The sequence below is a fragment of the Zalophus californianus genome, chromosome 3, assembly GCF_009762305.2.
Source record: "Zalophus californianus isolate mZalCal1 chromosome 3, mZalCal1.pri.v2, whole genome shotgun sequence".
Taxonomy (NCBI): Eukaryota; Metazoa; Chordata; class Mammalia; order Carnivora; family Otariidae; genus Zalophus; species Zalophus californianus.
The window spans coordinates 110,215,736-110,241,425 of NC_045597.1; the positions used below are offsets into that span (position 1 = coordinate 110,215,736).

Consider the following 25,690-nt stretch of genomic DNA (forward strand, 5'->3'; position numbering starts at 1 on the left):
AAATCAAGTAACATTCTACAAAGTGATTTCAATTATTCAAAAGAAAACATTATTTTTTAAAATTTTTTGAAAGGCAAAGAAAGGGTGCTGGGTTGAGATAGAAACTTGGGGCTAGCACTGATAACGGAGAGGAAAGCCTGTAGTAAGTCTAGCACGATAATGGTACGCTGGTTCTCGTGGAAGCTGGAGCCCGCTGAATGGGTTCACATTCCCTCTCCCCATCCCTGCCCGGGAAGGAACACAAAGCAATTCACGAAACCGCTTCAGCTTTGTGCTCCAGAGAATGCAAAAATTACTCCTCAAGTGAAAAATTAAAGAATCACTAGTGCTCTGAAGTGGACACTTAAATTTTCCCTTATGATTTCCTCTGTTTTCAGGGACACTTTATACACCATGGTGGGATGGGTTCATATGTTAATCCTTTAAGTGCTCGGTATGTTCGTTCACAAATGTCCAATGTCTATGCCATCCTTTCGACGGTGATTTTTTTCCTGGGTTGGGGAATTAAGAATTATTTTTGTTTTAGTCTTCATACTTCTGCTTTCTTAAATATTTTCTAAAGAGAGTATGGCTTACTTTAAACATTAAATAAAAACAAAAATTAATGTGTACGGACATATACGTAAACACAAAAGTGTACTGAGGAAAATCTTTAGCTGTGACCCCGACTTCCACTACCACTGTGACACCGCCTGGCACCTGCATGGGTGCCAGTACACAATAGTGTCGCGATGCTCCCAATCGGCCATCACTTGGCTGGTGAGCTTAAGTAATGCCTTTGGGCTTCCTGCCATGCCCCTTAAAGACATACATCACAAAGATGCTGGGTCCCCTGAAAGGCTGACCCTCTCCCCTAAAGTCCATTCACCTTCATCCATTCATCATTTATTAGAGTCCCACACCTTCAGGGAAAGCCTGCAGAGCAGATAACATTTCAGAAGCAGCATATTTCCATAGAATTGGAAGAGAAAGCTCGTCCTTAATGGATCTCAATGAAAAATCTCCTCTGCACATAGGCAGAAGGGTCTGCAGTCCTGAACGAATCCCACCAGAACTAACTCTGTTGGCAGCAGTGGAGAGCTCTGAATCAAAGGGTTGGAAGGAATCTAAGTAAGACATCTAGTCCATCACCCTGCCTCCAGGCAATTTTCCAGACAGATGGGTATTTATCCTGTTCTTAAAGCTCTCCACTGATCTGAGGAAAAAAGACAAGGGTATTTATATCCATGATGTTTTCTTACCAAATGTGTAATATTTGCCACCTACACCATCTGCAGCAGTTCAGAATGTAGTAAGATTAAAAGTTAAACTCATTGATCTCAGGAAAGACAATGAAATGAAAATATTTTGCTTTATATGATGTAATTTCCCTCAAAGCTTTTGATGAAGCCTTCATAAAATGGCATCAGTCGTTTAGGGCAACAAATGAAGCCTTTGCTTGACGAATGACAATCACTGCAATTTTCACAACTCAGAAAAAACTTAGTAGTTACTGTTGCTTGCTCCTTAACATGGTTCTGTAGAGGTTAAGTCCAAGGTCATAGGCTTACTCTCTGGGCAGGTCATTTAGCAATACTTTGTTCCAGGGCTTTTTAACCACAGCTCACTAGTCTCTCAAACATACATCCTTCTTCACAAATACTTTAAGAGAATATGGATAAATTATCAAAAGTTCATGTTTTTGAGTCGAGTGGGGGCTCCTTTCTCTATCCCTCCAGTTATGTGCATTGCCGTTTTTCTGCATGAAATAAACCTAATTCATTGTTTAGTATTTGGATAGAGAAATGAAATTTGAAGATCTCCCGGCCAGATTTTATAAAGAACTACCCAAACCCCAATCCCTTAATCCTCTTACCCACATACCCAGTTTCTTCATATTTTGGAACTTGAGCTCTTTATGATTCAACAGGTCACTTTCCCTGATGTTCCATATATTGACTGCCTAGCAACCTCTAGTGATTTTATTGCCATGTGGCCAGCCCCAGGTTTGTTCCTTGGGAGTCTTCGTTCTTGAACCGACACCAGCCTAACAAGTCAATATTCAGTCTTTGACATCTGCTGGTGAGGAGAGATGCCACCTCCACCCAGACAGAGACCACGGTTGGTCCTAGTATCTGTACACGAGCATGGTCAGGGCAACGAACGTGAGTTAGATCTGTAAGAAACACCACTCTGGATAACCCAATCTCCAGCATCCAGTCCTTAGTTCCAGGTGTCATATACATGGCTCCATCCTTAAACTTTGTCCAGGATCATTGCTACAGGCATTGGAGGCAGTCAGGTCTATTTCTTTAGGAAAACTTTTTCTCAAAAGCTGTTCTGGCTGGGAGTAAGTCTGGCATTCAGAGCTTAGCCTAGAATGACTATAGCCCAGGTCTTATTGAAGGAACCATGATTTCAAATATGAGTCGCTCAAAAGTATAAGTTTTATAGGATTTATTCTCCCTAATACAGAAAGTTGGTGAAGGTGGCCCAACTTAGTTATGCACTTAGTATGTATAAAATGATCAAAGTTTTCGCAAAATTCTTCTGCACATGAGATAAATTCCCAATGAACAGGGCATAAAGTAATGGAGAATCAACTACACTGGTATAGTAGAAAGAGAATCGTCCTGGTAGTCTAGAGATCAGAGTTCATTTGACATTGGTATAAAGTAGGTATAAATTTATTCACATACAACACATAGTTCTAGAACAGTTCTAAGATAAAATCCACCAAGCCCTGGCCTTATAGCAAACTGGGAGCTCTCAGTAGACAAGATAGAAAGATAGAGTGAGCTAAAGCAGGTGAAATCGGGACTGGGGCATTCTATGCTCAGACCAGTGAGACAGTAAGCCCAAGGACAGTCCAAGCCAGCATGAATATCTAAAATTTCTGATCAAACAGTGAGATAGGACAGCACGTTTTCTGAGGGAAAGTTACTCTCAGCATCTAGCAGTGCCTGAGTTGTTATTCAAAGAAGTGGATACTAAACTACTAAATATAATATTTATAAATAAATATATATAAATATAAAATACTAAATATAGTCCACTCCTGGTCCACTGGCTGACAGGCTCTAGAGAAGAGAGAAAGGGGCAGGACCCTGCAGACTGGGTGGGAGGAAAGTTGGCCTCCAGTCCCAGAGGGGAATGAATAACTAAGAGACCTAAGACCCAGGATTCAACCCAGAGCACAGCTAGATTAGAAAATGAGTTGCACCTGCAGGGGAATAGGTAGAAAGGCTAAGGCGTCCCTGATTCCCCCAGCTGCTAGAGGACATCATCTACGGTAATGCTCCCCTCTGTGTGTACAAATACCAGCAGTATCACCAACATACCTCCTTCGTTTCTTATAAGAGCCCTCAGAGGTAGTCAAAAAATGCTCATGAACGAAGAGCTCTCTGGCTAAATATATAGCCCAGAAGATATTGCATGTTATCACTGCTCCCCTGCCTTTATCATACTCTTAGAGAATCACAGTGCACATCCAAAGCTCTGAGAGGTCCTGTACGAAAGAGACCGTTTCCAATTGCTTATTAACCCAGAATGTCCAATGAAACGACTTTCCCAGCACCCTAACAAATATACTTATTACATACTTGTACTTTCAGAAACATTTACAATCTTCTTTCTTACCCAGTGTTCTAAGGAACAGACTCTGAAAATTCCAGAGAAATACATGTGCTTTGTAACACAAAAAATTAAACAAATGTAAAATAGTGTTACTGTGGCCAATTTGTGCTAGTAAAATGAGTAAGATGGTGGTGTTGGAAGCCATTAATGGAATAGTGGTGCTTATGTTTGGGTCAGTATACATCTACCAAGACAACAAAAGGTGGCTAAAGGTCTAAATTTTCTGGCACAACATACACCACAGATAGAGGCATATATTTGGGTTTAAAAAAGCATACAGAGTGAGTGAATGAATGAATGAATGAATGAGAGAAAGTACAAATAATATCATATATTCCATCCCTGGAGAATACATTTTCCTTTGAGGGAGACAATAAATTTCTTTCAGACTGTGCCCAAATGGTGGCATAGTTCTCCCTGATGAGCCAACCATCATAATTATAAACTCACAGGACGTTTGCTCGAGAAAAGTGTCTTTTTCCTACTGGCCCTTTCCCAGCAAAGACTATCTCCTTCCAGGGACTTGTGGATTTTCTACCACCTCTGTATTCCCAAATCAATAGCCAGCCTTGTGCCATTGCTTCTATGGAAGACTTAGGTCCTGAGCAGTTGGATGTATATATTTGTTGAGGTGGGAGAGGAAAAAAGATGGTCTCATAGGAAATTACAGTTAAAAAAACAAAACAAAAAAAAGTGTTTGAATAAGAAGCTTCTCAGAGCCTTTAGTATGCTAATGGACATTGTGGTTTTCTAAAAACAGGTTGAGAAGGAGTGGACACACTATAAAGCATTTTCTAAACTGTAAATTTTTCCACAAAACTTTATATCCATGGAGCATTTGGGGGAAAATGCTGTGCTGGCTTCCTTAACTTTCCTTATTGTGCTTAGCTAGAACTATCTTTAAGGGTTATTCTAAAGAATGAAAGAGAATGTGAGCAATATTTCCTAGCATAGTCACACACAGTGGAGCTTCAGAAAATAATGTTCCTAATAACCTGCAGGTATTAGGCAAACATAATTATCCTCATTTTGTGAATGAGGAAACTGAGGTTCACAGGAGTTGAGTGACTTGTCTTTAGTCAAAGAGCCAAACTAGGGCTTCTGCCTCCAAATCCAAAAAGCCTTCTCCTGGGCCACTGCTTCTGGCCCCTGGGCAGCTCTCACCCCACAACTACATCATTACCTACCATGATGTCACATCCACCCAGAAATCACTTTTGCATGAAACACTCTGAGTAAACCAAGTGGGAGCCTCATTGGTTTGAATTCAATTCTTTTGAGGGCTTGCGATCAGAAAACATGTGCTATCCAATTTTTCCCACACATGCCACTTCTTAGCTGGCCTATCACTGGGGGCCTGGGCAGTGTGGTCTGTTTGAGGCCAATAATCATATCACCATTGTAATGAGTGGCAAATCCTATGTAATTTACACATTAAAAGGAGGCTGAGATGCATGGAAAAATCCAGCCCCCATTTGTCTAATGAAATTAAAGCTCTTAGCCAAATACTGGTGCTGAAAAGAGATGTTTGGGAAGGGCTCTCGCGGGCTCTCTTGCCCCTGCCTCTGAAGAAGAGGGTGAGTGTTCTTTATTCATGATCCCGCCTCTACCTAAATCACTCCCACAATGGGACCTCTAAACCAAGGGGCCCTGTCTGGGAGCATGATTTACGCATAGCTGAGGCCAGGCGGGGCTTACAAAGGCATTATGACTAGTTATTTTCAATGACAATTGAAAGGAAAAAGAAAGCAGCAAAGATGTTCTGTGGCTTGGCAGGCAAAGCACTGAACTGCCCCCGCCTCCTTCCCCAAACGGCAGCAAAGAAAGTTTTGAGACATACCTGATAAAGCAATTATTTTAAGATATTTTTCTTATTCAGTGGTAGCTGGACAGTATCATAAAACAAGTGTGACTAATACAGCATTTGGAGGAGCCGCACAGAGCCGAAGCTCTGGAACAAAACATTGGTCCCATGACAAGGCAAGAAGAGGTGGCTGGCTCTAGCATTCAATGGCTGTCCAACTTCTTCTGAGCTCCCCAAGACTGAAACTCCCCCTTACGTCAGGGAACCAGCCATGTTGAGGTGAGATGAAACAAAACGACCCACATATAATTGGGTGTCAGTCTGAAAGTCAAGAACCTACCGTCATGAAGCTAGTTAGTCCATAGAATGCTTTTGTTTGGCCCATGAATGGCAAATACATGGAAATACTGTAGAGTATGTGGATTTAAGAACATCAGTGGAAGCATCAGGGCAATAATGTGTGCAAAGGAATGGCCAGAGTATACAGGAAAACAGCTAACACATCTTATCCTTGGCGTAACCAACTTCTCATAGGCAAATGCGTGTGATGAAAAGAAGGGCTCACACACACGTGTTCACACATACACACCTGAACCAGGAAAAAGGGGTGTGTTAAGAAGTATCATTCTCCATTTTCCTCACCCTCCATAAAATGTTTCAAAATCTAGACACTCTGATTCCAACCTCATTTCCTACCACTCTCCTCCACTCCCTATACTCTAGCCACATCCTTCTTTATCTGCCTCAATCACATCGAATGCATTTCTGTTTCAAGACATTCTGCCTGTAATATTCTGCCCTAGGATCCTCATACAGCTAGCTCTTTCTTTTTTTTTTTTTTAAAGATTTTATTTATTTATTTGACAGACAGAGAGAGAGAGAGTGAGCCAGAGAGACAAGTGGGGGAAACAGCAGAGGGAGAGGGAGAAGCAGACTCCCCACTGAGCAAGGAGCCTGATGCAGGGCTTTATCCCAGGACCCTGAGATCATGACCTGAGCTGAAGGCAGACACTTAACGACTGAGCCACCCAGGCACCCCCAGCTAGCTCTTTCTCATCCAAGTAGATTTTTGTGGGTTCTAAGTACATCAGATCAAATATATTTAAAAACACTCATACTAAATAAAATTTACGTAAAATAAGAACAGTTGAGTTTCAGTTGATTAGTAACAATAGACATTTTGTATGCATTCAAATGAACATTGTTGATTTAAATTCTGCAGTATTCTTTTCTTTTTTTTTCCTTTAAGTAAACTCTACTCCAACATGGGGCTCAAACTTATGACCCCGAGATCAAGAGTCACATGCTCTACTGACTGAACCAGTCAGGTGCCCCTCTGCAGTACTTTCTTCATAAATTATTGGCAATAACATTTTTTCCAGGTTTCAAATACTTTCATAAGCCCTTAAAAAACTCCTAGCCTAGCTTAACTAATAGATGAAATATTTCTGTTCTAACCATTTGAGTTCAGGCCAAATAGCATCACATACTCAGAAGAGGTGTTTTCTAACTATCCCTTCCAAAATATCCACCCACTTCACGTGCGGTGACTTTCTACCATTTATTGTACTTTTTATAGTCACTATATGACTGAATGAATTCACACATCCTAGGTTAATTCCAGAATAATACTGATTTAATACAATAATACTGATTTAAATTTGCATTTGTATAGGACTCATAACTAAACTGTAGTGGTTTCAACAGTAACAATTCAGGATGCCATTTTCAAAGGTATCTGGTGTTGTAGGGTAGGAGGCTGAGCAGTGGCTCAGTTTTAACTTTTAAATACAAAATAAATAAATGCATACATACATACATACATACTTCCATCAAAGAAACTTTAAAATCCCATTTTGTATCTGGTTGAAATTTTGGTTCTCATAGAGAAGAGAAAGTCAACAGAGAGCATATGACCCAGCTCTCAGGGTAGGTGGGCAGAAAACATAACCAGAACCCAAATTTATAGAGACTATTGAAAGAAAGCAAATCTTCCCACTAAAATCGATATATAAAACCTTGGGATGTAAGGTCTGTAGTTTCATAAGTGCACCAACAAAATCCAAGCTTAGCAACAAAATACTTTTAGGTATAAATCAGATATCTCGGTGCAAACTATGGGACAGAGAATGTAGCACTCAGCTCATGAAGCCCCAGACCAGAGAAGTAGGTAACGTTATCATTCAGCCTTCAGAAAGAGTAATGGGAAGCAGGTATCAGAGCCCATGGAGTGGTGATTTGCATACAACTCCCTTTATAGAGACTGAATTTGAATTACCTTCCACAAAGCACTTTGTTTTTAAGAAAAATCTTTTGTTAAACAACACCTCCTGAACTGAGGGTTGTGGGAGTGGTGGGGGGGTGGGAGGGAAGGGGTGGCTGGGTGATAGACAATGGGGAGGGTATGTGCTATGGTGAGCGCTGTGAATTGTGCAAGACTGTTGAATCACAGATCTGTACTTCTGAAACAAATAATGCAATATTGTTAAGAAAAAAAAAAGAAGATAGCAGGAGGGGAAGAATGAAGGGGAGTAAATCAGAGGGGGAGATGAACCATGAGAGACGATGGACTCTGAAAAGCAAACTGAGGGTTCTAGAGGGGAGGGGAGGTGGGGGGATGGGTTAGCCTGGTGATGGGTATTAAAGAGGGCACTTTCTGCACGGAGCACTGGGTGTTATCCACAAACAATGAATCATGGAACACGACATCAAAAACTAATGATGTAATGTGTGGTGATTAACATAACAATAAAAAATTTAAAGTAAAATAAATAAATAAATAAAATACTTAAAAATAAAAAAAAAACAACACATCCTGATATTTTGATAGACAGATGCCAGCACCAAATGAATCTTATGAAATTGTTAGAATTTTAGTTCTGGGATCCAGAGTAGACTAAGTCAACCATTGCATAATTCTGATTTAAATAGTTTGTGTGTTGTATGTTGGCTATCTTATTTCATTTTCTCAGTAACTTTATATGTAGGTAAAAAATATATTGTCCCTGTTTTGTGGTAAAGAAACAGATGCTCAGAGAAGTTAGATTCCTGTTTTAGTTAGAATACGTCAAGTTTATGCTACAGTAACAAGCAATTCCAAAAGAAGCAAGCTATGCACATACAAAGTCACACAGGCTGGCTACCTCTTCATGGCAGCTTTCTCTTTACAGCAGGCTCAGCAATATGAATTGTTTTCATTTTGTAGCTCTGCCACCTCAACATCTGGCTACCCTGTAAGTTGGGAAAGAAGGAAGTTAAGAGTTACATAGGAGTGTTTCTTGGACTTAACGCAGGAGTGACATACATAATCTCTCTATAGAATTCATTGGTCAGAACCAGTCACACAATCCTATTTAAAGGCAAGGTTGCTGGGAACTATAGCTTTCCATGTTCCCAAGAAAGAGGAATTTGATATGGAATTTGTCTCTCTCGCAGTGCCTAAGATCAAACAGGAAATAAAGTGAAAGAGCTAAGATTTAGCCCTAATCTGACAGCAGCTCAGTACTCTTTCCATGACTCTAGGCTGGAAAATAAAGATTATGGTTTGTTTTGTTTTGTTTTGTTTTGTTTTGTTCTGCTTCTGTTTCCAGGACCCAGCATATACCTGACATATGGAAGATACTCAAAATAGCTCCTGTAATAGAAGGAGGGAAGGCAGAGATGGGGGGAAGGAGAAAAGGGCAGAGAGAGGAAGGGAGAAAATGTACAAGATCTTTATTGTTTCTTAATTTCATGATTGATTGATTCTTTGAAGTATGGTAAAGGACAGATATGATATAGCCACTACTTTCCAGCCTTACAATGTCTTTTCACAGGGCTAAAGTGAAAAAGTAAAAATGTAGAGACCAGTATGGCCACCTTCAAGTTTCTGCCCCATATACCCTGCAAATATCTCCATCAATGGAGGGAGAGAGACCGGGAGAGAAAGAAGATTAAGGAAAGAAAGAAAAGATTAAGAAAAAAAGACTAGGTAGCTCTTATGGGGAGGAAACAGAGGCAAAAGGAATTCATTTGGAATGTAAATTGGTGTATAATATGCCTTGAGTTCTTTGCCAGAAAGGTGACATGTAAAGGAAATGCTATGGCAAAATTATTTAATAAGAAGAATACTGGATTTCTTTTCTGTGCTGTACAATTTACAGTAGAATCAAAGGACCGCGCTTTTACACAGCCCTTACAGGAAAAGCAAGACAGGGGCAAGCAGAAATAAATTAAGTATCTGCCATTGATTGTCATGGATAGCACCAGCTTATTGAGCTAATACTTTATTAGTGTGCTATAGCTTGGATGATGATGGTCTTTTTATTGTTTTTGTGGTAACTCTTTATTTTAAGTATCTTATCATTATGAATTCATTTAGTATTGATTGCAATAGCACTGATCATAAAGAATTAATTTGGCCTTACCATGAATATCATACACACTTATATAAGAGTTTGGCTGTAATTCAAAATTAATTAATATAGTAAAATTTTATTGCTTTTGCAATTTTGCAATCTTTTTAAATGCATCTAAGGTATTTTTTTTTTTCCAGCAGGTAGTACCTAGCAGAAAATCTGCCTAAGGCATTTTTCTCTGGAAGACAACTTCATTTAATGATAAATGGAAAATCTACCTTAAAAAAAATTCTTCATGTCTTAAAATATTTGTGATCCCAGCTCCAGAACTCAGGGTTACCAAAAGACTGAAGCCTTGAGTCCTAGAAAAATGATCATGTCTTCTGGGTGTTCCCACTTCCATGGCATGGCTCGGATGAGCAACATAATTGAGGGTTTATCGCTCCTCAGTATCTTGTCTCTCACCAAAGATGATTTGTCCCTGTCAGAGTGAAGGGCCCCCAGCAAAGGAACTCCATTTACTTATAATGATATTGAATCACCAGAAGGTACAATTCCGGGCATACCTCTAGCTAGTTGAGATTGTTGAATGTAGGTATTAGTGGGAATCTGGTGAGGTTGGGTCTAAATCAAATGGCACGTGTCTGGAATGCCTATCTATGGCCTTCAGCGACAATCCACTCCACTGTTTCCTGTTGCTGCTACTGTTCTGAATGGGGGCATGTGTAGACCTATTGGGACATCATGCTACAGATGGCCGGCCTTACACAGATCTGGACTAGGGTGTCATTCAAGGACTGCTACTAAAAGCCACCAATGTCTTAAAATAATCTCTTCCCTCCACCCTCTCAGTGTTCGGAAAGTCTTTGAGGCTTCTCATCATCCCTATTTAAAATGTAAATGTCACTTAGATCCAATAGAATAATCCATTTACCCGCCAGGAATTTATCATTAAGCAATCCAACATATGCAATCATTCTGACTGAATAAAATATTGAAATGTTAACGAAGAGGTGGGAACTGAGAAACAATCCGGAGGATGGGAGACTGCCCAAAAGGCAGCCCTGGCAGAATGTCTCTATAGTAGGCCCTAGAATCCCAGGGACGAGCGGAGATCCTGAGAAGAAGCAAAGGAGCACACGGAACTGAAACGGAATCTCGAAGACAAAATTTTGGTCAAGGACAGTGCAAGATCAGCCAATTAGCAGGCCAGAGAAGAACTAGGGGTGGCTTAGCCCAGGTGGAGTCAGCGGAGAGCAGCTGGGTGCCAGGAAACTCACAGAGCCCTGGCAAGCACTAAGGGCTCCCTGCTCTCAGGGGATATGCTAATGGAAAATGACATTAGAGTACAAAGTAGATAGTCAGCAGCAAAATTGATTTGGAGGGGGTTATAGGCCCGTGCCCCAATGACTTAGTCCATTGTCAGAGCCCAGAGCCAGAGCAGTAGATATGGGCAAGGCAGGACAACCCAAAACTCATAGCAGAAGTTCTTGTGGCATCCCCAGTAGGAAAGGACCTGTTACGGAGTAAGCTAAAAATGCCAACTATAAAGAGACGAGTCCCAGAGCGATCAGGGATTTCTGAGGTATCACTTTGAAATGTTTCTTAGGATTCCTGAATCTGTTTTACTGAAAGCATCTTTAGCGATATTAAAAATTGGTTTCCTCTTTTCCAATACCTAGCACTTGTAACTTTCAAAGGGACCCTTAGAGGAAATTCAGCCTCATTGGCAAAGCCAGTTTCAGAAAGCTCTTCCAAGCTGCCGTCCCTCACAGTGTAAGTTCTCCCTTCTTCTAACTTCCACTGTGCTTTCTCTCGGGGAAACCATAAAAATGAAAAGAAGCCACACCTTTCACTAGCCAGACTCTCTCTTACAGTTGTGCAGAAATGTAATTATCACCCTTGTCTTAGGCAGTAAATGCCACAAGTTTTTTAGTTGGCATAAACAAAGATTGTCCTACTCCGGTCTGATACCAAAAAGGTGTATACAAGTCTATTCTTATCTTTCTAATTACTGATATTTTCTTCGTGTCAGTTAATAACACACCCCAAATCAAATAACACAGCTGCTGAACAGAAGATTCTGAAGTCCAGAATTCACCTGTCCCACCAGATTAGTTAAAGGTTTCAGGAAAAGGGAGGACTAAAGAGAACTGAAGTAATTTGGTTCTTAATACCTTAAATTAGCATGTCGTTTGATTATAGGTGTTTCAGGGTGTCTTCAGTGGCAAAGATGCCCCCCTTCCTGATAAACACCAAGTTCAGCACCTCAAAGTGACTATGTGAGCATATGCATTCGCCCTTAAAAACCAGCAGAGGATCTCACTGAGGTAAGAGGGTATTCTTTATTTGTGCTATGGGAAGCAATAATGGAGATTTACAGTTCTTCAATATAGCATAGGATTTCCCAGAATGCTGACTAACGGAACCACTCGGAGGTTTATTGATGTAGTGCTGTATTGAAAACACAGGTTTATTAATAAATAGCTTCGTGAGAGTTTGAGAGGCAAAAGGAGATAGCAAATGATACAATGGCATGAAAAACAGGAAGACCGTGTGAAAAAGCGTGTGGCTTGAGAAATGTGACCAGGAGATTAACTGCCGGGATCAACTTAGAAACTTAAGCATTCAGGGAAAACATTCAAGTGGAGTCTATGCTAACAGAGCCTTTTCCTTCTGTTTGCAGGTTTTAATAGCCACAAACGTCTCTTAGCATTTCCCTCCCTTAGGAAGACAATATCAGACTGCTGGCATTGATTTCTTAAAATTATACTGGCAAAAAGATAAACAAAGCTCAAGATATAGAAATACATTTTACACTGAAAAAAAAAGGGGAAAAAGAAAGAAAAAACCACACTGAAACCAAATCCTCATATTTCTTGGCTCACGGTAGCAGGCTGACTAGTTACCCAAAATGAGCTTACTGCAAAATCACTCTGTTCTCACCACAGGCACAATTTACCAACTGGGTGCAACAGACACCGGGCTGGCTCCTGAACTTCTCTCCTCCAATTAAGCTGCACAACCTGTTACCATTTTGCCAATGGACTCTATTTACTTAGGTTCTGCATAACTTGCCAAGTGCTCACTCTGTGGAATTCCCAGCAAAGAGAAAGGAACAATTGGGGGAAATTTCTGTTAACATCCTTTCTTTTAACTTTCCCTAGCAGAGGGGAATGCATCAACGTGGAGCAGATGTGCTGAGACCAAATGCTCTCTTCCTTATGATTACAGTTGGTTATACCTGTGGATAGGCGAGCTAATTCTGCCACAAATGTGCAAGAGAGGGTAGTACTAACGTACAATGTGTGGTCCTGGAGGCTTTGTTCTCACGTAATAGGGTGCTTCGTTTCACGAGACCTGGCACGTTGAGAAGAAAACAAGCAAAACAACCCCGTGCCGTTGGAATCATGAGCTATCTCCGTGTGGCTTAGAGAGTGCCCGAGTTCTCGGCGATGCTGACATTAATATCATGGAATTTATTATTTGGAGTTGGAAAATAATGATTCTTTCTGCTTAATGTGCTCAGCGACTCTGCACCCGATTGTTTTCTGCCATTTGAGAATGCCCGAGGATGTCATTAAAACTACGTGTATCAATATTAAACCTTTACAAGTAGTTGACTAAATGAGCTGTTCTTATCTTTGTTTCTGACAATAGTGTACCTTTTTACTTCATTTATCAGTAACTAGGTGTAGTCGATTGCACTCTGGTATTGATCCCAATATCCATACCCGTCGCAGACTACCTTTCTGCAAGGTCATCGTAAGGTCGAGTTATGATCAATATGAATTGACTGTCTGCAAATAAATTTATGTAGCTGACATTATTGCAAGTAATACCTTTTTTCAAATTAAGGTGGACTACTTTGTGAAGCATGTGTGTTTGAAACATTAATGGTAACATCATCCAACTCTGCATAATGAACCAGCCTCCCCATAATTTACAAGTCCCCTTTGTAGAACTGAAAGCTGCATAAGCTCCCCAATAACCATTTCTAAATAACACCTGCAGAGTTTCAAGCTTCGGATTTAGTGTGGATGCTAATTATGTTTTCCAAGCAATGGTATTCTCCTATGTAGCCCCATGTGCATTTTGATTTCCAATTTTCAAGTCTCATTTCTATCATTGCTATTTCAAAGTTCAGTAGAATATTGAGTCATCCTAATCAGAGGACCACATTTGATAAAACCAACTTTCTTGATAGTAGAAACAGCACTATCAAAATGCAGCGTGGATTCCAATGCCATCTTCCTACCATGGGCCCCTCAAACTGTGGGGAGACGCACTTGTGATCAGCCTGTTAGCCACTGGATGTCACTGACGCTTACATAAATGGAGCTTAAGGGGCATTTATCTGACTGTAAAAATCATGACTTCAGTAGAAAGCAGTTTAGCTAGAAACATTTCACTCAGGCAATTTCTAATTTCAGAAAAATAGGCTCATAAAGCTCACAAAGGCGATACCCAACTTCAAGCATGATTAGTTTCAGTTGTTTGTTTCAGCTTTAACTGGGATATGAATAAACAGCAAGTTTTGGGGGTGCATTCCATTTTGACAGCACCTGCCATTCTGCTTTTAAAGGGACACTGCCCAATCAGGTTTGTGACATCCTGAAAGGCTTATCAGCAAGTCCAAATCATAAAACAATAACTTAGGAAATCATTTTAATTCTATAATTATTGTTTTGTGTGTAACACAACATTCTACATTTAACCGTTTTCATGAGAATATATTCTTATAAAAATTAAAGGTTATTTGAAGCAATTCAAATGTACTTCTTTTGGTACAAATGATTTGGATTCAGACATTAAACAAGAAATTGGGCTTTGTAAAGCATAATTAATGATGACAAGTGTCAGAAAAACATCATCAAATGTATTATAAAATGGCTCCCACCATAAAATTCATTCTCAAATCAGATTATGGCAAAGGAACATAATTTTCCTTGACTGTTTCATGAATTCTCTTTCCAGGGCATATCAGGGAAACCAATCAGATCTATCAGTAGATGGTCTACAGTGTAAATATGAAAAGATGCAGTAGATTGGAAAGTTCTAACAAAATAACGATTTATCTTTTTTTCTTGAATATAGACACAAAGCAAATGTAGTATGTGAGTGGCTTGGAGAAAAGGCACTATATAAGAGCAAAGAATTATGACAAATGACATCGCAACAGACATGCTGCCATCCCAGAGCTTGAGCCATTTGAGAAGCTATTTTGAATTAATAACGCATGCCATCGTGATTACATTTGCTTAGCAGAAACATTTTAAGAAATAACAGCCTGCAAGAGGAAACTGAAACAATAGTTCTCTATCTTTATATAACATATAACTGCCATTTTTCTTCAGAGAGAAAAGGTTCCAAGTCCATAGGAACTAGAGTCTAGGTTTTTATTTTTAAGTGGCTATATATTTGTGTATACATCAAAATAAATTTAATATCCACCCCTCAAAAAAATATTATATTACTAGAAATATAAATTCATGGGGACCACATCACCCACTGGTAGCTCACATTGTCAGGGCTGAAGCGAGGTGGGGGGAGGGGGCGGGTGGCAAAGTAACGTGAAATTGAACGAACTTTTTGCATAAAGAATGCAGAGAAGGCTAAAGCGGCAATGCATGCCCAATCTCACCCCATCATCATCTCCTCCCACCAAAAGCAATCTTGAAAATATATGAAAATACACACGTACATTTGGGCAATGTTATCTGTTGCTAAGTTGGTTGAAAAGCTCTCCATCCAAATAGCAGAGGCCAAGCAAATATGTCGTCAGTTGCTCATAGTTCAGGTAGCAGGGAACACCTGGAATTGCATCTTTAGGCAATTTGGCTCTTGGCAAAAGGCAGAAAGACAACACGGTAAGGAGTTCCCTCCCTCTCACTTAAACGATGTTTCCACCTTAAATTAAAGCTGTAGCAGCAGTAGGTAAGGTGGTCAATGCAATTAAATTCAAAAACCTGAATGTATTGAACTTTCTGCAATTATACATGGGTCATCTCTGGACAATATGTTGGCCATCTGGTAGCATCTGTGCCGTTCCCTCTAATAGAGTTCCTGCTGTGGCTCGAGGCCATGGCAGGCAGCGCTAAGCAGGTCACATGTTGTGTCTTTCAGCCATATTTAGGTCACAATTTGGGATGGGAGGAGGCAGGAATTATCTTTTTGCACAAAGGCAATAACGAATACTCCCTTGTAGGTATCTTGTGTTTTTTGTTAAAGAGGGAGAGAGTTACAGTTTTGTTCCATGCTTCATCCCAAGGTGTGCAAAAGATAAGACAGAATAGCATATGCTGAAGGCTAAACATTTGTCTGTATGTTTTCTTTTCTCACACAAAAAAATTTAAAAATGGGCCTTTGTAAGTGGTGACATATCTGGGTTTTTTTTTTTTTTTCTTTGTTTGGTTTGGTTTGGTTTGGTTTACTAAGGGAAGGGATGGAAGGGAGAATTCAAAATCTATTAATTAGTATTTAGATAATGGATAGAATGCAGAATATTCTAGAATTCTGGTACATTCTAGAAAACTCTTTTTGAGAGGGGGTGATAAAAAGAATATATATATATATGCTTGTCTTTCAAATAGGAGGAGTTGCAAATTATACATACTTGTATTTTACCTCTAGACAGTTATTGAAAACTCACATCCTATTAGTTGACTCACAAAATGTGTACAAAAATCTCAGCAACACTGAGAAACACGATGCCTTTTTCCAAAGTAAGATCATTCTAGACATGTGAATATGAAATAACAAGTCCTACTAAATCTTACTTTTGACATCGGTATAAAGTGTCCACCTGGCGTATTTACTGATTGCCCCCCAAAAACAACTACAGCATGCACATTTTGAAAGTATGAACCTTACATGTATTATCCAAGTTCACTTGATATAGATTTTAAAATGCAATATGGACAAGAGTCAAGTCCGACATAAGCAATTTCAGTTTGACATCAATTAGTCAGTAGCTTTTACTCTTATAGACATATTTATAATGGAAAGGAGTGCATTTAGACTGTAAGGTCCTGCCAACTAATCAATTTGATGAACTAATTGATAATAAATGTTAATTGACAACTAACAGCAGTCAATTAATTGCATTTCAAATGCAGCTCCAGGAAGCTGAGTTGAACATTATTCTACCTCAAGCTACTCAAATAATAGCTCAGCAATGACTTTGCAACAGGCCGTAAAGGTCAAAATGGGCGAGTCTTTTCCTTATTAGGAGATCGGGAATCCCAGGGCCCGGGTTTACAAAAACAGGAGCCGCTCATACCCAAAGCTCCCCTCACTGCCCCTGTGCTGATTCTCTCTCTCTCAGACAGTTTGCTGGCCTCCTGAGTCTCCTCTGGCTTTCCCTTCGGGGTGCAACGTGGAAAGCCAGTACTCAAAGCCAAAGAAACCGTTGCTTCTGCCAGTTATATAATCTGTCTCTTCGACAGAGCCACTTAACTAAAAGCTAAACCTACAAATGAGGACAGTTCTGTTTAGTTATGTGTCTTTGTAGCCGGAAAGATATGCCCCGTTTTCTAATTTCCTACAATTAAAGAGCGTTAAAGAACAAGTGAGATGGACAACTGGTGCATCTGGTACAATTCAGTCCTAAAAAATGCTCTCTGTTAGAGTTCCAGTGTTCTTCATTTTAGTCAGTTGATCCATACTAAAAAGCCCCACAATTTCATCTGAAAGCTCTGCCCATATCCTCAAAAGGAAACTCATTTTGTATATGTAATAAAGGTTTCACTGGCTTTTTGGACTCCAGAGCCTTGGCACTTCCTCTTCACTTTGCCTAGAAAGTTCTTTCCTCTATGATCTCATGAATCATGTCTTTACTTCACTCAGACTTCTGCTACACGTCACCTCCCCAGAGAAGTCCACCCTGGCCACTCTGCATCAAACCTATGCACATTCTTTTGTTTACTTTCTATTCTCTTATATTGCCTTACTTCTCTTCACAGCTCATATCACTCCCTGCCATTACATACTCTTGGTTTATTTATCACTGATCTCCTTTACTTAAATGTAAACTCCATGGGGGAGGGACTTAAAACTATTCATTGTGTATTCCTGGTGCCTAAGTATTGCTCACAGTGGGTCCTCAGTAATATTTATTGAATGGATGACACCACTCTGGAAATCAACCCTCCAAGTGAACTGTTAACGATTGCATCTCTTCTGGCTCAAAGCAAACATCTAAGAAGGGCAATATGGTGGAATGGAAAGAAAACTGGAACAGGAAAGAAGAGAACCCCACTCTATCCTTGGCTGCAGGAGCCATGTCACTTTGGGAAAATGACTCCACCTTACTGGAACTTAGTCTCCTCGGTATAAAATGAGGGGCTTTGACAAGATGATTTTTTAAAATTCCTTCTCACTCTAAGTTTTCTCTGATTCTGTTATTTAATTTGTCCTATTTGGAAGAAAACAATCCTCCATTGTTCTTTTCTGGCTATGTTCTCTTTTGGAAAAAAAATACAATAGAATCATGTGTGTTTCATAAAAATTGTTACCTCAGAAGGCTTTATGGAGTTAGAAAATGTCACTATAAAGTTAAATAAATGGCAGCCGAGGGAGAAATGAGTAAGGAATACAGGGAGAGCCTAGAAATTTTAAATGAAATTTCAAGTGAGACGTGAGATTTGAAGAGACAGTTGGAGCAAAGAGAGCCCTCTGACAGAGAAGAGGAGAATTTGGGGTCAAAGTACTGAGAGGGGAAAATACAGAGGTAAAATGGGCAAAAAAAAATTGGGAACTGTTTAAAATTTTGGACTTCAAGCAATACAATGTAATGGAGTGGTTTAATTTTAAGGAAAGAAAAACAGCCATAATTCAGAAAGAGATGGCAAAACCGTCCCCGAAGGGGGTGTGGGGGTAAGGTCCGCTGGTGATGTGAGTGGTGTGAATGATAACCCCACACATTCAGACAACCGTGAGCTCTTCAGATGCATCTGAGAATAAATAAATGTAGCTGGAATCAAAGCTTCTGGCTATAATGACACGGATTTTTACATTTTTGTTGCTCTTTCTTGAATCAGATCCAAGCCAAACTCCCTAAACCCCTAATATGCTGACCAGAAAAACTCACATTTTCCCTCAGAAATGTTAATCAAAGGGCTTAAGCTTACCTCCTTTTGAAGGCAGTTGGTTGGGATCTTCCCAGTTTTATCAGTTACCCTCTACCTGCCTGACTCTGTGTTTTTGTTTTTGAGGGGGGAAAAAATAGGAGAGAAGCTGGTATCGTGACCTAAAGTCACTCTTTCATCTTCCTTTTGTTGAAATGACACGCGGATACCCTGGGGTAAGGTGGGAAATCCTATTCCACGCGGGATGGAGTCATAAACTCTTATGGAATGTCATTGTCACGGGCGAATTCAGATATTATTTCAATAAACTCCTTTGAGCAACATAATCTATGAGTTTATTAAAAGACCCTCAGGTTTATTTGGTGGGCTATAAATAATCTATATGCTCTTTCAAACAAAAAAAATTCAAATGACAGAGCAAAAGCATTAAGCTTTCCCCTCAAGTTACATTAGGAGTGGATCTGTTTGCTGCCAGTGCGGCCTCCTGACATGCTAGCAGGGGCTGGATCAGTTCCTAATGTCGCTCTATGAGGACAACAACTGCATCTGGATTTCCCACAGCCTCTGAATGAGTGGTGGGTGAACCAGGGTTCAGAAGCACACAAATAAGCTGAGGCTATTTCTTTCCGCCTCGTCAAAGGGAGCAAGTGAATTTCATTTGCTTCTCCTTTGTGTCTGTCCACAGAACTCTTCATTACCTTCTTAAATTCTTTTTGCTACTGAACAACTCGGATTTTCTTCCAGCCAATACTGACGCCCCACGCCCCCTGCACTCTCTCCCTCGCTGCCTCCTCCCCTCTCTCATTGTCTGGGCTTCCTCACTCACACATACCTTCAGATTCTACCCAGTTGAATAATGACAAATAAAACTTGATAATTTCCTTTTCCACTAGAATGCAATTTTTTAAACCCTCTTGGGGTATATTTTATGGATTCTAAAACACAGGAAAAAAAGTGCTTCTCAATAATCTGAGGTCTCATTCAAAAGCCGGTCCAGATTCAGAAAAGATGCTATCTTGAAAATGTTCTCTGACGGGATAAATTTTTTGAGAGCAGGAATCTGACTTCTTTGTCTTTGCCTTTCCCACCTAGCCTAGCCTGCGTCTTACCTTGACACAGAATGAAGCAAATGCACGAATAAACTGAATGGTCCCTTGGGTAACAGTTGAGTGTAATGACAACATATAAATACGTTAATAAATATCCTGCAGGTAGTAGCCTCAGAATATAAATAGATTAGTAAAAACTAAAAAAATACATTCAAAAGGTAAAGTTAATTATAAGCCATGAAGAACATTTGGGGCTGAAAGACTAGAAGTCTTTGGGGGAGAGGGAGGACATATGGCAAAAACTGACCCAAGTCAACTCTGTTATAAATGGAGATAATGTAGCGGAGAAAGCAATAGTTGGAGCAAATATTTGGAGTACTGAATAAAAGGAGATGGAGAATTCAAGTAGAAGGCCAGTATAAAAATGTTAACTTTGAAAATAATATAACTGCATTACAAAAGAAAGACTTAGACCCACTTTTTCCCAAAGCTGTTTGTCCTTTTCTAATTAGGATCCCATGCAGTTACTGCTAATGCATCCTAATTCATTAGTAGCAAATGGGCCTGATTCTAAAGTAACTCTTCCCAGTAGCATCAGAATAGAATTCTTGGGGCAGAATAGCATATTCTAAAGAAGAAAGCTGACTAAAAAATCTACATGTTGGTGAATATAAACTTGGTGGAATTGATAGGTACCTATAGGTGCATGCTCACCTGCAGGATGGCTCTGTTGTACTCTGGCCTTTCTATTATTACTTATTTCAAGTACAGTTTATGGAACCTCTTGTTCCCATTGTCAACTTATTTTTTCCCAAATAGTTTGATTTAATTTATTAAATTTATGAATATTATAAATTGATTAAGTAACAACAGACCAATGCCTGTTGGAGAAAATCTCAAATATCAGTCTGTTTTTAAGGAATGACTTAATTACAGGACTGATTTTTGACATTGATCTGTACCCTCCAAATGATGAGATAAAGGGACACTCATAAAGAATAATGAAAAAGAGTATTTGCATAGTCTCAAAGTATCATTGCTTACAATGGAAAAAAAATAGTAAGTTTACAGGGGAGAACTCCAGAAAAATACTACCGTAACCAAGTGATCAAAGTTAATATCACCAGTTATGAGTCATATCAACATTAATATCCTTCAGTGTGATGACTGAGAATACAATATCACCTCTGTAGTATTCTTACCAAAAATGCGTAACTTCAGTTTCATCATTGTAAAACATCAGTCAATTCGTAATTGAGAGACAGGCTACAAAATAACAGCCCATCAAAATGTTATAAAAAGTGTCAACATCATAGAATACAAGAATAGACTGATGAATTGTCACAGACTGGGGGGAAAAAAGAAAAAAAATAAAATAAAACCTGACATAATTAAATACAGTGTGGGATCCTGGATTGGATCACGGAGAAATGGGTGATCCTTCTATATGGACTGTAAGGTTAGCAAAAGATGCTATACCAATGTGAATTTCCTGGTTTTGATCATTGTACCATGGTTATGGAAGTCATTTTTGCAACTTTTCTGTAAGTTTAAAATTACATGAAAACAAAAAGTTTTGATAAAGAGGATAAAGCCTAATGCAGGTAATCTTGCATAAATGTTTTGAATGCAGACATCTTGTATAAGTAATGATTGGGGACGTCCACGAAAAAAGAGTACATGTTAACCAAGAATTTTAAAGTCTACTGAATTTGTTATTAAGAAAAACTGAGCTCGTGTTATAAATGGCATTCCTAAATATTTATTGCAAATCTCCATCTCTCCTGGGAGAAAAATAAAGAAATACAGATACCGTGGTGGGTATGGAAGGAAGTTGTGCATTCTTTTCTTTTCAGAACTTTAAATGGAAACTTTCATGGCAATTTGAGAAATGAACTTTCTGTCACTGGTTCAGATTTTTATTCCCTGTGCTCAGAGTAGTGACTCAAACAAGTGGGTAATATCTGTTGAGTAAAAGAAGGTATGAATATTTTCAGAATGACTTCTGAAATTGTCTTTTATATACCTGTGAACTCATTGAGACTTATGCATATACCAGTCCAATCTTCAATCCTCCCTAACCCTACATACATAATATTGCCTCCATTAAACGGGTTTTGAGCTATCCCTCAAAAATGGTATGCCAGAAAACTGGAATATTGCAATTTATCCCCATAAGCTCAGTCCATTCATGAGAAAAATCACCCAACAAATCCCCGTGGACGGACCTCCTGCAAAATGCCTGACCAAGACTCCTTTAAAACTGTCAAGGTCATCAAAAATAAGGGAAGTCTGAGAAAGCGTAAGGGCCAAGAGGAAAAGTCAAAAAAACTGCCACAGTCAAGAGGAGCCTAAGAAGACATGACAACAAATACAATGTGGAATCCTGGGTGAGATTCAGAGAAAAGGGACATTAGGAAAAAACTGAGGAAACCCGAATAAGCTCTGGACCTTAATTAGCAGTAGCGTACAGCTAACTCTTGAGCAGCACAGATTTGAACTGTGTGGGTCCACTTACACACAGATTTTTTTTCCGATAAACACAGTACAGTATTGTAAATATATTTTCCTTATGGTTTTCTTAATAACATTTTCATTTCCCTAGCTTACTTGATGGTAAGGATACAATATTCTTCATTTCGTGTAACACACAAAATATGTGGGAATTGACTGTTTGTTATCAGTAAGGCTTCTGCTTAACTGTAAGGCTATTAGTAGTCAAGTTTTGGGGAAGTCGAAAATTATATGCGGATTTTTCATTGTGCAGGGCATTGGCACCCTTAACCCCCGCATTGTTCAAGGGTCAACTGTATAAATACCCTTTCATTAACTCTAACAAATATACCATTATAAGATGTTAATAATAGGGAAAACAGGTGTGAGACATATGGGAACTTTCTATACTCTGCAAAGAACTTTGCAGTTTCTTTGTAAATCTAAAGCTATCCTTAAAAAAAAAAAAAAGGTTTAAAGAGTTCAATGTAAATAAAATTTTTAATAATTCATTTTTAGGGGCGCCTGGGTGGCTCAGTGATTTAAGCATCTGCCTTTGGCTCAGGTCATGATCTCAAGGTCCTGGGATCGAGCCCTGGCATCGGGATCCTTGCTCAGTGGGGAGTCTGCTTCTCCCTCTCCTTCTACCCCTCCCACCCTGCTGGAACGAGCTCTCTCTCAAATAAATAAATAAAATCTTTAAAATAATAATAATAATTTATTTTTATAGAAATATTTTAAACATACATAACTAATTTCTCTACTTCTTTAAACAGCTGTTTAAAGCATAATTTAATCTTTTCTTTAAAACTGGAGGGCAGGGGCGTCTGGGTGGCTCAATAGGTTAAGCGTCTGCCTTCAGCTCAGGTCGTGATCTCAGGGTCCTGGGATCAAGTCCCGCATCAAGCTCTCTGCTCAGCGGGGGGTCTGCCTTTCCCTCTCACTCTCCCTCTGTGCTCTCTCTCTCTCTCTCTCTCAAATAAATAAAATCTTAAAATAAAAGAAAAGAAAACTGGAGTACATTATAAATATCAGTTTTTATTCCTTATTATAATATAATTACTATTTCTTCCTATCTGACAGTCTGAAGCCAGTGTGTATTTCTACCACCTCTCTTAGCAAAGTACCCTTATTAATATATATAAAGCATATAAGAAAGGTGCCTAGAACATAGAAAATTTACAATAACATTAATATTATATGAAGATAATTGTCATTCACCCAGTGTAAGCATATTATAAACTTTGGATTTTTCTAGCAACAATGATGAACTAGTTTAATCCACCCATATTTGCTCACTCGGTTGCTGTTGTGACCAAATATCGACATTAGTAAATGGTCAGTCAAGGTAAGAAATTAGGTCTTCGAGCACGGAAGAGTGAAGTTAGATGATTCAACAGGAAATTACACCCCTGTTTTAGGTCCCACTGGCTCCATCAAATAAGCATGGGGGTCCACCCGTTATCCCTCTGCCACACCACCACATACACACACCATTTTCTGTCTCTCTAGACTCTATTGACTTGCCTCCATCCTCAGGATCAAAAACAGACCAAGAATACTACGGAAACTGGACACCAATTTGCAAAGCGCTAAAGGGAGCTGACATGTTGTTTGGAAAGGTGACCGTATACTTATTGTCTTTCTAAAGTTTCTATCCAACTTTCAAATGTTCATGACCAAAAACCCTTGAGTCAGCAGCATGGAGGAGGTCATGGTTTGGGTCATTCTCAGGCAATGCTTGCTTGGAAAAAATCCTTGCAGGGCATTTACAACTACTCCCTGTCTGGCTCCAGTCCTGCCAATCACAAATGAGGCAGGCATCCCCTTTTGGCAAGTGGCCAGAGGAGGGTGCTCTGTTGTTAGGGGAAGACCCTCCAGGAAGAGAGGGAAACAGACAAACAAGGATCCTCTCTACTTTCCATCTCCCTTCAAACCTGCAAGTGGAGCCGTTGTGGTGTTTCTCCTTTTTTGTCTCATCCTGTCACTCTCTAGTCTCCGAACAATAGAGGCAACAATGGTCTTGTCTAAATGATTTCACAGGCTATTATTCAGACACTCAACTTTTAACATTTCAATTTTGTCATTCTGTTTCCACACAAAAGGTGCACTCCTACAGTATAATGTTCTCAGAATTATGTCAATGAGCAGTAATAGCTTTTAACATTAAGTTGATCATTAACAACTACATTATCTGAGGCATAATCTAGTAGTTCAGCCTTTTGTGAGATCATGATACTATGGAATTTAAAACTAATAGGAGGATGCACTCATAACAACATATAAAAATATCTACGTGGTAATAAAAGGTTAGTGAAAAGCAAACATCTAAAACAGTATACTGAATAAAACTATAAACTTACATGTTATTTACAAAAGGTGAGTCTCTAAAGGAGAAAATAGGTGGGCAAGATCACTTCAACAACATGTCTTTGTCCATAAAGGTTTCCGTATTCTACGTAAACATTCTATATAGGCGTAATTTCAGTGGAGCTCTATCAGAAGGGCATATTCCAAAACATTTTTATTTTTAAAACAGTGAAAAAATAGAAAGGGGACTCTATGTGGTATTATTGTACCTTCTCACATTTTCAAACTCTTGGGCAAAGAACGTTTATTGATCATCTTGGGTATTGTTTTTGAAGTTGTTTTATTCTCCTCTCCCCACCCCCACCCCATCTCTTACGTGAGAAATCATTCAGGGAAAAACTGTGTCTATTTTCCTGCAATCCAGTGCTTGCAACCATGCAGCATCACGATGGCATTCAAGAAACAGGAGAACAACCACAGTGAGGACACCAAGTTCTGAAGTCTGGAGAGAAGCCCAAGTCTAAATGGACATGTCTTATATATGATTTTGGATCCTTGATTAGAATTCATTAATTGTGAAGAGGAAATATACTTCATCAAAATATCAAGCCAATGCTCATATAATCATAAAGAGTAATGTATATGCTATTATTATCCTTTGATACAGTAATCAAATTTCCAGAAATCTGTCCTTTAAGAAATTTCTAAATCCAGAAATAACTTAGTGCACAAAGAAGTTTATCATAACATCAATTATAACAGTGACTATCAAACCAACCTAAATATCCAGAAAGAGAGGGATGTTGAAGAAACCAATGGCTACATTTTCACACATGATGAAAAATGGCATAACCATTTACCCAAAAGTTAATTAATTAATTAATAAGGAAATTATTTATTAAATTAAAAGAAAAAGGACAAATACAAAATTGTGTGTGGAGGGGTGTCAAGTGCCATGCATAGACAAAAAGGGGGAAGTGGGCTGGAAAAAGA

At 39.2% G+C, this 25,690-nt stretch overlaps 1 protein-coding gene and 1 long non-coding RNA gene across 3 annotated transcripts in view; one reads left to right on the plus strand and one right to left on the minus strand.

Annotated features, from left to right (window-relative positions):
• The first annotated feature begins 1,965 nt into the window (after nt 1-1,965).
• LOC113920837 lies at nt 1,966-13,360 on the plus strand. Of its 2 annotated transcripts, XR_003519387.1 has the most exons (4): nt 1,967-2,100; nt 5,495-5,698; nt 11,962-12,086; nt 12,443-13,360. It is a non-coding gene; the product is annotated as an uncharacterized LOC113920837 (long non-coding RNA). The 2 variants fall into 2 exon arrangements; XR_003519388.1 differs by lacking the exon at nt 5,495-5,698 and having other exon boundaries at nt 1,966-2,100.
• GTDC1 (glycosyltransferase like domain containing 1) overlaps nt 8,631-25,690 on the minus strand; it is a 478,402-nt gene continuing 461,342 nt past the window's right edge. The window contains exon 13 of the mRNA XM_027591202.1: nt 8,631-8,650. Within this exon, the coding sequence (XP_027447003.1) occupies nt 8,646-8,650 (5 nt within the window). The 3' untranslated portion in view covers nt 8,631-8,645. The remainder of the gene's footprint in view (nt 8,651-25,690) is intronic.